The sequence below is a fragment of the Triturus cristatus genome, chromosome 7 (genome assembly GCF_964204655.1).
Source record: "Triturus cristatus chromosome 7, aTriCri1.1, whole genome shotgun sequence".
Classification (NCBI taxonomy): domain Eukaryota; kingdom Metazoa; phylum Chordata; class Amphibia; order Caudata; family Salamandridae; genus Triturus; species Triturus cristatus.
Window position 1 is genome coordinate 695,125,265 of NC_140590.1, and position 14,633 is coordinate 695,139,897.

The 14,633-nt window shown below is 43.4% G+C and overlaps 1 protein-coding gene across 8 annotated transcripts in view; it reads right to left on the reverse strand.

Moving 5' to 3' along the window:
- Positions 1 to 14,633, reverse strand: part of SDK2 (sidekick cell adhesion molecule 2) — a 1,027,095-nt gene that overhangs the window by 114,722 nt on the left and 897,740 nt on the right. For all 8 annotated transcript variants that reach the window (XM_085617351.1, XM_085617350.1, XM_085617348.1 and 5 more), the window contains 6 exons: positions 13,581 to 13,702; positions 11,440 to 11,549; positions 9,929 to 10,079; positions 4,726 to 4,963; positions 2,422 to 2,537; positions 1,383 to 1,572 (listed from right to left, as the gene is read on the reverse strand). In XM_085617351.1, coding sequence (XP_085473477.1) covers positions 1,383 to 1,572; positions 2,422 to 2,537; positions 4,726 to 4,963; positions 9,929 to 10,079; positions 11,440 to 11,549; positions 13,581 to 13,702 — 927 coding nt within the window. The remainder of the gene's footprint in view (positions 1 to 1,382; positions 1,573 to 2,421; positions 2,538 to 4,725; positions 4,964 to 9,928; positions 10,080 to 11,439; positions 11,550 to 13,580; positions 13,703 to 14,633) is intronic.

The following is a 14,633-nucleotide window of genomic DNA, read 5'->3' on the forward strand; positions in this document are numbered from 1 at the left end:
GGTATATGGACATTAGTGGGATCTCGTAGGTTCCAAGAACAGAGTTATAATACTAGTTAGAATTTCTCTGGGTCTTATGGACAGCGATTTATGACAACTGAGAATTCCATTTGGTTCTTAGGGCAGGAATCTAAGACTATTGGAATATTGTGGGTTCATTTGTTCATTGAGTCGGATTCTTAAATCAGGTCTGGACTGGTTCTATAAATAGGGTGGGTGGAGTAAGGCCCTTCCTCCGACAGACCCTATGAACAGGGCGTCAGAGGAAGTTTTCCATCACCAGAGCCAATGGGGCTTTGTCAACAGAAACCTTACAGTCCGCCCGTCTGTACATGAGGCAGGTAGACAGAGTTTGGTGGACAAGGGACTCTGTTTAATTTGCAATGGAGCATTCTGTCCATCAAACTCTAAATCAAACCCAAGGGCCTTTTTCTAAGGTAGTGTGTCCCGTATAAATGTAATCATTTGATGATTTATTTAATTTGTTCAGTCATTCTGTTAAGGGTCCCAAGAAATAGTGATAAGAGAATTAGGGGTGATGTTTTGATTTAGAGAGACAAATATATAGCTCATTAAATCCCTATGAGAAATAGATTGCCTCTGAAACAAAATATTTCACATCAATTAACCCTGAGGTAAAGAGACATCATTAACACAATAGACAGCCTTGCAAAAAGAACACCAGGTACATTTATACAACAGCCGCTTACATGGTTACTGCAACGATTTAAGGTAGGTGCTAAGTCAAAGACATACACATCCTGGGAATGTATGACAAAGCTTCCTACACTGCAGGAAATATTGACATCCCAGACCATCGATCAAGTTCAGCTAAGTCAGCACATTTCTAGCTTCTGCCCATATATTTAATTTCATTATATTTCAGTTTCGTCTCATCCCTTTGCAAACTTTCATTTATTCTCCTATCTTTCACTCACACCATGCTCATTGTTTTCCCTCACACTCATTTTTTTTCAATCCATCCTTCCTTCCTAACATCCATCAATCCATTGATCTACCATCTATCCAATGAATCAATCCATTCCATCCATTTATTACTCCTGTCCCTCTATCGAATCAATCTATTACACACCTCTAAATAATTCTTCCATTCCTCAGTCTCCTGTCCTTGTCCCCTTCCTTAAAACAGTCATTTATCCCTTCCTCTATTTCAATATCTATTCCTCTCTTCAACATTCACCCATCCACCTGCTCCTTCATCACTACTTCTGCAAAATATTCTATTATCCAACATTAGTTCCTTCATCCAGTCCTCTCTCGTCTATGAACCTATGTGCCTACAGCTCCTCCATCCATTCAGGACTCAATGCTGCACTAGGTTTTTGTTCACCCCTCCCTCTGAATACATCTTCAAGACCTACCGTCATCTAGAGTTCTTTCCAAGATTGATGGTGAGCTGGTGACCCCATCTCCGATTCTGGTGAAGGCCAGTACCTGGATTTCATACAGGACATACTTCCCAAGGCCTGTTAACTGGGCACTGCGTGATGAGTTCCCCTCCGCCAACCAGAACTGTGCCGGAGCATCCGAGTCCTTCTCCTTGTACACCACCTGAGAGCAGAAGACACACTTGGATAGTGCTATCTGGGCATCTGTGTCATTGCCCGTGATAAGTGGATGGATGACGCATTGCAAGAGGGTATGAGGGACAGTAAAAAAAAAAAGGTATCACTTTCAGAGGTAGGTCATAGGATCATGGGTGGCAGACCTCAAATCAGTAGGTATGAGACAGAGTAAAGGAAGGAAAGTCTAACATAGGAAGGAATTAGGACTGTCTTAGAAGGATGAACTCGCCTTGGGAGATATAGAAGAGGGTGACAGAATTACAGTCTCACATCAGGATGAGGAAAGATGAGGGTATTCCCTTAACAAGTATGAGAGTGGGTGAATGGAAGAGGGTCCTACCTGAGGGATAATGTGACAGAGTGAAGAGCAGCGTGTTGCCTTAGGGGGTGTGAAACAGGGTGAAGGAAGGAGGGTCTTGTGTCAAGAGGGATCAAAGGAGGTCATAGGACGAGGTGAAGGATGGGAGGTCTTCAGTATGAGCAATTGTAAAGGAAGACTGAACTTTCCTTTTGAGGTACATGACAGGGCGAAGGAAGTACAGCCTCACCACAGGGGTATGTTACAGTGTGAAGGTGGAAGCACCTTGTCTCAGGTAGTGTGCAACAGGGTGAGGAAATGAGGAACTCGTGTCAAGAAGAATTAAGGAGGCCAAGTAAGAAGAATCATCTCTCGGGGTAAATGTGACAGACAGGAAGAGGGTCTCACCAAGAACGAAGGAGACACAGGAAGGAAGGACAGCCTTATCTGAGGAGGTGTGTGGCGGGTGTTTAGGAAAGTCTATCCTGAGGCACTGTGTGGACCTTTAAATGATGTAACAGGTGCTTCTGGTCTCACCTTATACCCCAGCACTCGCCCATTCCTCTCCGGTTCCGGTACCTCGTTCCACCGCACCAGGATGCTGCTCGATGTCGTGGCCAGGGCTGACACGTTGATGGGCCCAGAGGAGGGTACTGATAGGCATGGGAAGACAGTTTATAAATGCTAATATGGCGGCCAATTAATGCACATTTACAGGTGCAGCACACGGACGTCGGGCTCGGCCAACTCTGATTCTGGCTAATGATCACAGAATGAAACATGCACTATAAATAAACTAGAGACTACAGAGCACCCTCCATAAAGTAAAGAATGGCCATAAAAGAGAAAATAGGTCAAGAGGGTTAAATCTAAAAATGAAAAGCACAGACAGAAAAGCAAGAAACGGAAAAAAAACTGTCCAGGATAGCAATGAGAGGTAACCGGAACAACTACGAGTAAAATGAACAATTAAGGAAGGTGGCTGGGCAGGCAGCAATAAATGACTAACTAATAAATGAGGCTGGGCCAGGCAGACAAAGAAGCCCTCAATCCAGGAGCAGCAATGGCCGAGACAGACAGGCATACAGTGGGGGAGGGAGGGCGAAGAAAAAAGGAGCAAATGTTCAAAAATAGACATCTGAGCATTGAAGCAGAAAAGAACACCGGTTGAGAAGGCTCGGCAGTGAAGTTCTGAATAAATGGTACACAATATGGTTGAGACACACAGACAAGGATCATGGAATTAACAAGGGTTCCTGGGGAGGGTGGTTTATAGGGAGGATTTTAGATCGAACAGATGTTCTGGTATTACAGAAAGTGTTTCAGAAAGGCACACTTTACCAACCACACATTCTTATCGGTCAGTGACAGGGGCAGCTCATGAAGGGGTTTTGAGTGTGTAGGCCGCTAAAGATTATCTGAGGGAAACCTTTACCTGGGGCCGTATTTTACATGGTGCCCTTTGGTACAATTGGCATTTGCTCTCCAGGTGCACCAAGTTATTACAAAACCGGTTGCAGATGCTTCTGTAATAGGGACCATGCCATGCAAATGAGGGAACTTTTGCCTATTGCCTGCAGCGCAGGACAGACGTGGGTGCAAAGGCAAGGAGCTCATCATGAGGCGCACGGACTGTACGCCACAGGTGGGCAGGCATCCATTGTGCCCTCCAAAGGGTGCTCCGCGTGAGGGAAGTACCAGGGTTGCAGTAACCCGCCACCGCAGTAACCTCCTGCAGGCCGGTGCAGTCACTCACTGCACGGGCCTCCAGGAGCATCTCTACCCCGCTTTGAAATAGAGGCCGGGTCGCCACCTCCAGTGAAATGTGGACCAGAAGCTTCAAAGAGCTTCTCTGCCTTTCATTAAAGGGCGGTTCCTAGTGCACGAAGAACTGCTCATCTGCTGTGTATGGTGCACTGTCAGACCCTGTACCTGGTGCACACACTTAAGGAGTGCCAGACTGGTCAGTGCAATAGTGTGCCCTTGTCTGTAATGCTACCCTGGATGCCGGATTGGGATGGTAATTAATCTTTGGTTTCCTTCTTGGATTGACTGATGTAACTTCATCTTCTTAAGCACTTGAATATTTCACCTATGTATATGCATCTAAACTTGCTTATGCTGTAGCGTTTGATTTGTTGTTGTTACCAGGTGACTGAAAGCTTGTTTGTGGTTATCTCTTTTCATGTATTTCTGAATATAACTAAACTTAGTGTGGTTTGGTGTCTGAGGAAGTGTGAGAGAAGATCAGCTGATCAATTCCCCTTAGTTCTAACTCTTTCTTTGGCTTGATGCTTGAGTGTTTAATGACATTTTTGAGTATGCCTAGGATTTAAGAGTAATGGTTCCAGAGTGCTGCACTAATTATTCAAGGAAGACACTGTGTGGCTGTTCTATTCTGTTAGTCTAAATGTAAGTGGTTACTCGCAGCTACGATTACTGGAAGGTAAAGGGACTATGCATATAATATCTTCTTCCTGTGTGCAAGATTTTGGCGATTCCTGAAACTGAGGAATAAAACCATTCTGCAGGCTTGATCTTTCCTAACTCCGATATCCCTACTACCAACTCAGACTTAAAAACTCAGATCTATGGTGGCCCACGCAGCTCAGTGTCTTACTCCCACCCCATGCACAAGTGACGATTTAGACATATAGTTAGTCTAGCACTGAAACTCACACTTTTCCATCCAGCACCTCAATCCAGACCTGCAAACCCCCTGCTATTTTGGTGTGGGACCCCACATGCCTGGAGCATGTTCTGCAATATCCTTTCTTCATTCGCTTTGAACAATCATCAATTTACTAATGGCTTGAATGAGAGATGCCACACTGGGCCTACCTGATTCTCTGGTGCGGCCCAGCACGGTGGGGCTCCATGGTCCAGCTCCAATGGCGTTAAAGGCCTGCACCTGCACACGGTACTCTGTCCACTCCTCTAAGTCCTCGATGGTGTACTCTCGCTCAATGCGATCAGGGATGACATGGGCCATCGTCTTCCCACGGCCGTCAGAACGCATGTATTTTATCTTGTAACCAACAGACTCGGGGTTCCCATTGTATTCCATCTCCGGCAGCGGCTAGGGGAGGAAGCAGCAAGGTCAGTGGCATCACGGCAAGAGGCTCCTGCATGCTTATCCTATGGTCTTGTTTTTGATCCATGGCTCTTGGTGTTCCAGCCGCCAAGAGTTTGATACATTTAAGGGATTTTTGTAAGCTGAACAAAATGTACTCTGAACGTACAACTATGTATTTTTGCCAATCACCTTCTATTGCATTATTACTCACAACAATATATATTTCATTAAGTATCACAGATGATGTATTTGGTGACTTTGTCAATTTTACAAGTGATGTCATTACTAGAACAAGAATGCTGCCATTTACATCTTCTTCTTACCCATCGATATTTCATGACACTGCTTAGAAGTCAACAACATACACAAGTCACTGTAGCGTTGAGAAGCCGTGCACATACTGTGATCGCAGTGTTCCAGTAATCGACCCATATGTCTGCTTAGCTGTTAAAAAGTCCTTACATGCCTGATCATGATCAAGCATGAAAAAATTGCCTAAATAGGTGAACCTGGTAAACATACAATGAAAACATGTGCGTAGAATTGGAAAACACTAGACGTACTTAACCAGTGCATAAGAGCGTTAGCGGATTGGACGGAGAGTATTGCCACATGGACGGACACATGAAGGCATCTTCGAGTTTATCACAGATGTATTTTGTGATTGAATATGTCATGTTACTGAGGATGTAAAAAGGTATGTCATCATCAGGTAATCAATAGGATCATTGGTGATATCATATGTGATACCACTGTTGAAATCAAGTGCAGTACAATTTGTGATCTAAAACAAGGGGTTTCCAAGTGGCCATCAATCATGGAAGCTATTTATAAGAAAGACTAAGGCATGGATGTTCTTTAGGCACAAGTAATATTAATGTTGCGATTAGTAAAAAAATTAAAACACACTCCAATGGCCTCAGTCTATATACACGAAGCTGAAGGGAAAGCTACAATGTATTCAATATTACACACATTTCCCACCACCCAAGTGCCGGCCTTGAGATATAGGGGGCACCGTTCAAAATATTCAATAAATTCAACCATCGACTGTTAAACATCATTTGAAATTGAGGATTTCTAGTGAAAGTTCTGATCTCTTACTGTTGAACTGACGGCTCACGTGAATCAGTCTTATTTAGTCCCACTGAGGGTGCCGATGGTCTCAGTCATCAGAATGAGTTCAATATTTCGCAGTCAGTTGGGATTCAGTCTGAAGGCATGCCGCTACACTTTCCCATTTTTTATTCTCAACACTGCATGTTTTGACCTCTTAGGCAGGGAAACAATTTGACGAGGCCTTCATCAGGAAATTGGATCCTCATAACCAAATCGTCTGTTGTGTGTTGTCGCTTGTAAGTCAGGGCAGTGTCTCAGGGGATGTCTAATTAATCCATACTAAGGATCAATTTGTCTGAGGGGTGAGGGAATAACCTGTATTTAATGCCCTTTAGTGTGACTGGCTTGTTGTTTAGTGGGTGGGCATGTCCTCCATTTTATGGAGCCCTTTATAGGGGGGGCTCTCCCCAGATTCATTCCAATGCTGCCTTAATCTGGGGCAGTGTGCCGGACGTCATCCCTGCCATGGAAAGCGAAGGTTCTAGTGTTTGCAATGTGCACCTGCACCAGTGAAGAGCTAAAGTTACCTTTCTACACATGTTGCCTTGACTGACTGGTACACTGCTTTGTGGTCCTGTAGTATGGCCCTACAATGCCATTAGTGAACCCCCGGCCAAGTAATATGTGAATGTCCCCAGAACTGCAAGACAGTATTCTTGGACGATGGCTCATTATTTATTATGCAGTTTTTCTATTAGACATACATTTACTTAAAGTAAATGAATTCTGTTAATCCTGAGATGTATGCATCGTGAGAATCCTGTTCTCTCTAGGAAAATATTTTATCTAAACAAATAGCTGAGTAGTGTCTTGCAGAGATCTGCAAGTACATCCCCTGGGTAGGCACTCCAATGGGTAATCAAACTAAGTTGATTCATGCAAAAGTGAATCCTTTTAAGATGCGTGTTTTTAAATGCTTTTATTCAGCAAATTAGTTCAATTCGATATTGTTTGGCATATCAAATGTTCATTTGTAATCCATACTAGCAGATCTATGAATCTTGATCTCCTACGCATTTCGGGCTGGGACGCCCTTGGTCACGGAGCACTGTTGAGGAAGGGAGGGAGGGATGAGTCAGTGAGGGTATACCGCCTGAATTTACACGTGCCTAATGTGACTAAGTGCAACAATAACTAAAACGGGTGTGTTTGCTAACGTTTTAGTGACTGAGTGAAGGTACTGGGTAGTGCAATGGAAATTACTGCGTATGTTGGTTGAATGCGCGCTGCGCAATGACATGCTGGGTTCTGTAGCGCTGTGGGCGAAGAACACTTACTTCATAGATACCGGTGGCAAAGCGTGCCGTCCATCGCTTAGTCGAGGGGTCTGCGTGTGGTGCGGGCGGGTGCTCGTTATGTTTAAACACTCGGTGATGTGACGTGAAGAAACGTAAACATAAACAAAGGACTACTCGGAAGTATGCACGGTGGCGACCATCTTAGAATGTGGGGAGATAGAGTACAGGTGATGCAAACTGGGGAGAATGCAGAGAGACAATGTCAAAAAACAGAAGTAGTATTACATGAATAAACAGTAACATAATAAGCAATGCATCATATTAGTATTACAGGTAACAACTATACTCAATACGGTCATTAAGACCATGCGGCTTCAGAGTCTGTAACAGATAAATCCATTCAAGTTCTCTTTTTAACAAGAGTTTATGATTGTCAATCCCTTCTCGTTTGGTGAGGGTTTCAAGTACTATGAATTTTAATTGGGCGATGGAATGCCGGGCCTCAGCAAAATGCATGGCGATGTTGGATTTCTCAACTTTCAGCCTGATGTTAGATTTATGCTCGTTGAGGCGAGTTTTAATTTTCCGTTCGGTTTTACCGATGTACAGCTTTCCACAGGGACGTTGTTCTTGCACTCTATTGCTTTTCAAAAGGCTATCTTCTCTGGTGATGAGAGCAACTCTAGATTGTGCTTCATTCAGAGTATGTTCAGGATATCCTCTAGCACGGAATCGTTCACGCATCTCGTATGGTGATAGTATCCAAATACTCCACAGCCAGCCCTACATACAAGAAGATTATACGGAAGCACTGGCCCATCTTACAAAGTGAACCCGACTTCAAGGGCATTTTTGAGAAACCACCAATTTTTGCACACACAAGAAGCAGAAATTTCAAGGAAATTTTGTCTAAACCCACTGAAACCCACACACAACACCGTGGCACCATACCTTGCTTCAATTGCAATCACTGCAATAGTGTCATCAAAGGCAACAGTATCCAGCACCCAATGAAAGGTCACAACATTAAACTTCAAGTTGATGCTACCTGTGACTCGATGAATTTGATATATGCTTTGAAATGTCCCTGTGGAAAGCTGTACATCGGTAAAACCGAACGGAAAATTAAAACTCGCCTCAACGAGCATAAATCTAACATCAGGCTGAAAGTTGAGAAATCCAACATCGCCATGCATTTTGCTGAGGCCCGGCATTCCATCGCCCAATTAAAATTCATAGTACTTGAAACCCTCACCAAACGAGAAGGGATTGACAATCATAAACTCTTGTTAAAAAGAGAACTTGAATGGATTTATCTGTTACAGACTCTGAAGCCGCATGGTCTTAATGACCGTATTGAGTATAGTTGTTACCTGTAATACTAATATGATGCATTGCTTATTATGTTACTGTTTATTCATGTAATACTACTTCTGTTTTTTGACATTGTCTCTCTGCATTCTCCCCAGTTTGCATCACCTGTACTCTATCTCCCCACATTCTAAGATGGTCGCCACCGTGCATACTTCCGAGTAGTCCTTTGTTTATGTTTACGTTTCTTCACGTCACATCACCGAGTGTTTAAACATAACGAGCACCCGCCCGCACCACACGCAGACCCCTCGACTAAGCGATGGACGGCACGCTTTGCCACCGGTATCTATGAAGTAAGTGTTCTTCGCCCACAGCGCTACAGAACCCAGCATGTCATTGCGCAGCGCGCATTCAACCAACATACGCAGTAATTTCCATTGCACTACCCAGTACCTTCACTCAGTCACTAAAACGTTAGCAAACACACCCGTTTTAGTTATTGTTGCACTTAGTCACATTAAGCACGTGTAAATTCAGGCGGTATACCCTCACTGACTCATCCCTCCCTCCCTTCCTCAACAGTGCTCCGTGACCAAGGGCGTCCCAGCCCGAAATGCATAGGAGATCAAGATTCATAGATCTGCTAGTATGGATTACAAATGAACATTTGATATGCCAAACAATATCGAATTGAACTAATTTGCTGAATAAAAGCATTTAAAAACACGCATCTTAAAAGGATTCACTTTTGCATGAATCAACTTAGTTTGATTACCCATTGGAGTGCCTACCCAGGGGATGTACTTGCAGATCTCTGCAAGACACTACTCAGCTGTTCATTGATGGTGTTAGGACGGATAACACCACCCTGATTGCGCACCCAGACCTTATTGAACGAAAATACCTTTCACCTAGCTTATGCAGTGCACCACCCACGCCTCTTTCTGTATCTAAACAAATAGGACACATCTTTTCATCGTCCTTTGTGTTTAGCACTTTTTATATTTATGACCCATCTTCCTATCCACTGTGTGCATGTGTCTATCTGTATTCACTCTCTTCGTCGGTGTCCCAGTTTTCTCTTCGTACCAATACGTGTGTGTTTCCCTCATTCTCTGCGAGTCTGTGCATCTATTCCTGTCTGTCTCCATCCACTGTGTAGCAGGCGTTCCTTTGGAATGTTTGGTAGGGTATTTGTGTTTCGGACCAACTCTACATTTGACTTATCCCCTTCCCTGATCCTACTGTTGACCCCTCAGCTGTACCATTTCCTAATGGGACTGCGCCATGTACTTACCACCCAGCGCAGCCACAGACTGGTCTCGCTGGCGGTGCGCAGGGTCACGTTAGCAGGCGACATGTCCGGAGGGGCCTGGAGTGTCTGAATCCTTCGTGATGGCTGACTTGGCGGGCTGGTGCCAACGATATTCACTTGTCGCATGCGGAAACTATAGTGTGGTGGGAGAACAAATATCATGTAGAGTTGATAGAGAAAGACAACAAGACATGCTAGCAAAAAATGAAATTGCCTTTGCAAAGCACCACCTGACTTCATATGTTAACTTATCTCTAAGATGTACAAGAAAAAAGACGTTTTAATACGTAGTCATACGATAAAAAATAATCTATACATCAACCATCCGTTGGGCCTCCTAGTTCAAGAGAAACAGAAAATGATTTGGAATTGCAGGCCATCCCCCACAGAGTAGATTCTGAAGTGATGCTCTTCTTCAGCCTGTGATAAATGTGACAGTCTGAGATAACTCGAATATATGGTTGCTAGGCAATCATTTGCTAGCAACAGTCACATAAATACTCTGTTATATAATTGCCATGTGGACCTAATCAAATTTAATACCATTTAAAGTGAAATGAAGAAATGTGAAAAAAATAGAGAACAAGTTTGTAGAGCAACCCAAAATGAGTTGAAAGAACATACAGTAGGGTGATGGTAGCTTCACTTAGCCATGAGTGACAAAGAACTTCAAACAGCACAGACCGTGCAGTGCTCTCTGAAAAGGGATGCAAAAAATAAATAAACACAGAGAAGTAAACATGTGGGTGCAGTGTCACAAAGATTGTGTAAGGAACAAACTTCCAGTATTGTTGATGGCATTAACACAAGCAAAGTAGAGCACTGTGTCCCTTCAGGACGAATTATACAATCTGGCTAAGATGTAGCGTGGAGAAAAGAACATAAAAAAGTGTCCCCTTTACTCCAACTGTCTTACTGATGAGAAACTTGTGGTACATAAACGCCTAAATACTTGCATCAAATGCAGGCGAAAAGCTAAAAAAAGTTGGTCAAGCAATTATGAAAAACAAGAAGCACCAAGCCAGTTATCTAAGTGCTCTTAAAAGCGTATATTCCATCATGTGGTCACAAAAGAAAGCTTGCCCAGAATGCACCACGTGCTGTTTCTTTTAGAGATAACAATACCACAAGCTACGAAGAAAAAATGACATCACTTCAGAATTTTTTCTGTGGGGACGAAAGGTACATGTGACGAATGCCTCCTGCACTAGCACACTCCAAAGGGGCAAATCCCTCAACTACCCACAGAGGAGCTGGACGGCCTTCGAGGTGAGGCCGAGCATAGGATTCTGTTATGTTCTGGTTCACAAATTCACAAAAATGATGCATCTTAGACTAAAATGATGATCAACAAATGATCCCGTATTGGTGGGGATAACTTTTAGTGATGATGCACATCCCCCAAAAAATTAGAATTTTACATTACGTAAATGTATTCCACTATTATAAATAAAATAGAAGATACTTCATACGATCTGGGTATAGACCCTTACCTGTAGTAAGTATAGGGGTTCAGGTCAGGCACCTCCATTGAGCGAGCATCGGGTTCGTTGACCAGTTGATGAACTAGAACCCAGGCTTCGCTTTCACCAGACACACCAATCTTTGGGGTAAAGGGTAAAAGCAATGGGAGCAGGAAAGAAAGTAGTAATAATTACAAAGTTGTCTCAGCAACATCATGCAGTATTTTTGATTCTCATCTCTACTTGGGTTTAGTGATGGTTACGTTGATGAAGTCAGTGTAGCCTCCATTGTGGAAAGATTTCAGATGGCGAACGTCAACTGGCTGTTTATGAATACACCTTGTTTTGTGAAATGCAAAAATGTCATTTATATTTTTGTACTATCTCCTGTGGTATGCTACACTCATAGTAGGAAGGGAGGTTTTGAATTCCCCCTTCTCCTTGCCTCCACCCACCAGAGCTTGTCTGGCTTGAAACATTCAAATTCTCAGCAGACACGAAGAGGTATGGTTCATCTGTCTGCCCTGTGCCTGCAATACACATCTTTTCCACACAAGGGCCAAGGGGGTGAACCTGAGCCAGACTCCTCTATAGCTGCATAGGACAGCTCCACCGGGCATCGGCTAAGGTTGCTCAGGCTTCGTGTTAATAACAAACAAGTTTTCTGGTGGGAATGGAGTCCAGCAGCAGGAGCAATGGACAGACGTTAGTCAAAACCGGCAAAAGAAGATAGTACATCAGTGGGAACTCAAATTTGCAGTCCACGAGCCCACGTACATCATCTGGGGCCAATTTCACTCTCTGCACCGGAGCACCATAGGTCGGAAAGGGGTGTCTCGCAGTGGCAAACATTATCAGAAGGAGGAGTTAAGCGTCCCGAGGGGAGGGTGGGGTCGACCAGAAGAACTAGAACAGGATTGGCAATACCGATTATGTATAAGACGTAAGACGTACATTGATAGGAACTTCCATCACTATAGTTCCTTTCAATGTACAAAATGTTTAGTGGATGGCTGCCGTCAGTTTTGATGGCTGTTCACCCAATTTTGCAAATGATTTTATATTTCGGAAGCAAACTCTCAATTTGGGAGTTTGTTTCAGAAAAATAAAAAGCTAATCACTCCCACACCCCGGTTTTCTCCCATGGTGTGGGGGGGGTGGGGGGGAGCATTAATTTTTTCCCTGCCCTGCATCTACGGATTTTATCTTGTAGTGACAGACAGGGGAAAAAAACATTATAATGTCCACCACAAACAGGGCAGGCAGTGTAACGTCCTTCACTGGCACCCCCACTCCATTTTCTGTTGATGGAACTAACAGGAGCGCCTTCAATGGAAAACTTACGGTCTCCCCATCTCTAAATGAGGTGGGTGGACCCAGGGTTTGGTGGAGAGGGTACTCCGTCATGTTTGCAAAGGAGTACCCTGTCCACCAAACTCTAAGTGGGGCCCTATATTTCTATATTTGAAACTATGTGCTAGGAAAATGCCCCAAATACAGACTGCCAGTATAAGTCACAATGATGTTTAAGATTCTAACTTTGATACATAGGACAATGTAGTGTAAGACACCAAACTGACTAAAGTATACCAATCAAAGAGAGCTTTTTTATCCGGGTTCAAGGATTTCCTCTCCCCCTCCTCAACCGAATTATCATCTCCTTTAATTTGATTTGCCTATCAATGCCCTTAACTGCCGTCTATGCTTCTTTGGCAGTGAGTTTGCAAAACTGCCAACAACATATTTGAATTATTTACCTTGCATAGCTTTTTACCTACACCTACTTAGAGCTAACACCCATAAAATGTGTGGTCTCTTTTGTGCATTGATAAAAGTTTCTAGAAGTAACAAAAGGCCTATACCATAATGAACAGAGCAAATATGCACACACACTGCAGAGTGCAACGAGGCATAGATCGCCTACATACACCTACTTTTACTGAATCATTTACTGAGGTATATTTGTGCCAGCACCACATCTCTACTTATTTTGGCAAAGCTTCCTTCCCATGACATTACCACCCATCATCACATTTCTTTTTGATAACCTTGCCATTTGGTTTTCATCCTGTCTACTGAGCATCACAGTGTGAGCAACAACAACTCGCATGAGTCTATCAGATTCCTCCTTACAGGGTCATGCATAGTGCAAGATTGTGGACCCGTCCTACCTCTGCCTCCACCTGCCATCTTGAAATGGATGTCTTCCCATCATAGCCCGGGCGAAACTGGAGTGTCACTGACCGTGGGCCGATGTTCGTGATCCCCAGGTTTGTCGGGGCCCCCGGAAGCTCTAGCAGAAATGGAGAAAGGAGGCCCATGAGATAGGCAAGAATTGATAGCTTCCAGCACAGAAAAGTATATCTGGATATTTCAGAGAACATCGCTGGGATCAAAATTCCCCAGTACAATTCCTGGTTTAAAGCTCAAATCCTCCTTGCCAATTGGGATTGATGAATTGACCCATGCAAGAAGGTGGTCACAACAGTCTAGTTAGCACAACACAACTTATTTTCTTTAATGTTAGTGCTCATTTATTATAGAGGGCACTATTACTCTGATTTGGAATACAACCTTTCCAAGGGACTATGGCCCAGAGTTACTATATTTTGTGACTGGGCTGTGTCAGCGCAGGCACCTGTGCCGTAAGGTTCTACACTCTCCATGGGCATTTTAATTCACATCCATTTTGACCACTGGATGTGAATTTAAATCAAAGCTATCCATGTCTACTTTTACACTGTACAATTCTTAGTGGGGATGAAACATGAGTTAACAAAAAGATTTGATTACCATTGAGTTGGGTAACAATAAACATATGTTATTCAGGGACAAGATACCCTTAAGGGTGAACGTGCGCTTTACAAATACACATCTTATTTCTGCTTCTATCTGAGAATTCCTAATAAGATTTGGACTTCAAAAAACCTCAAACCTTTTATGGGTGAACAGTGGAACTAAAAAAAAGTGGACTATAGCGCATTGTTTTGAAAGCAGATGTGAAAATATTGATTTGTTTCACGCTATTGCTACATATCCATGATTCCACACCTCCCAGGGCCTCTGATATCATAGCAGAGCCCATCCTGATGGTCCAATAAGTATGACTCGCTGAGTGTCACTGGCTCAGCTATAAAATCAGAGGTTGTGATCCTTGTCCATGGGAGTAGTAAAACTTATGTTAAGAAGCAGAGCATTTATTGAGATTGATGTGAGCCCCACAA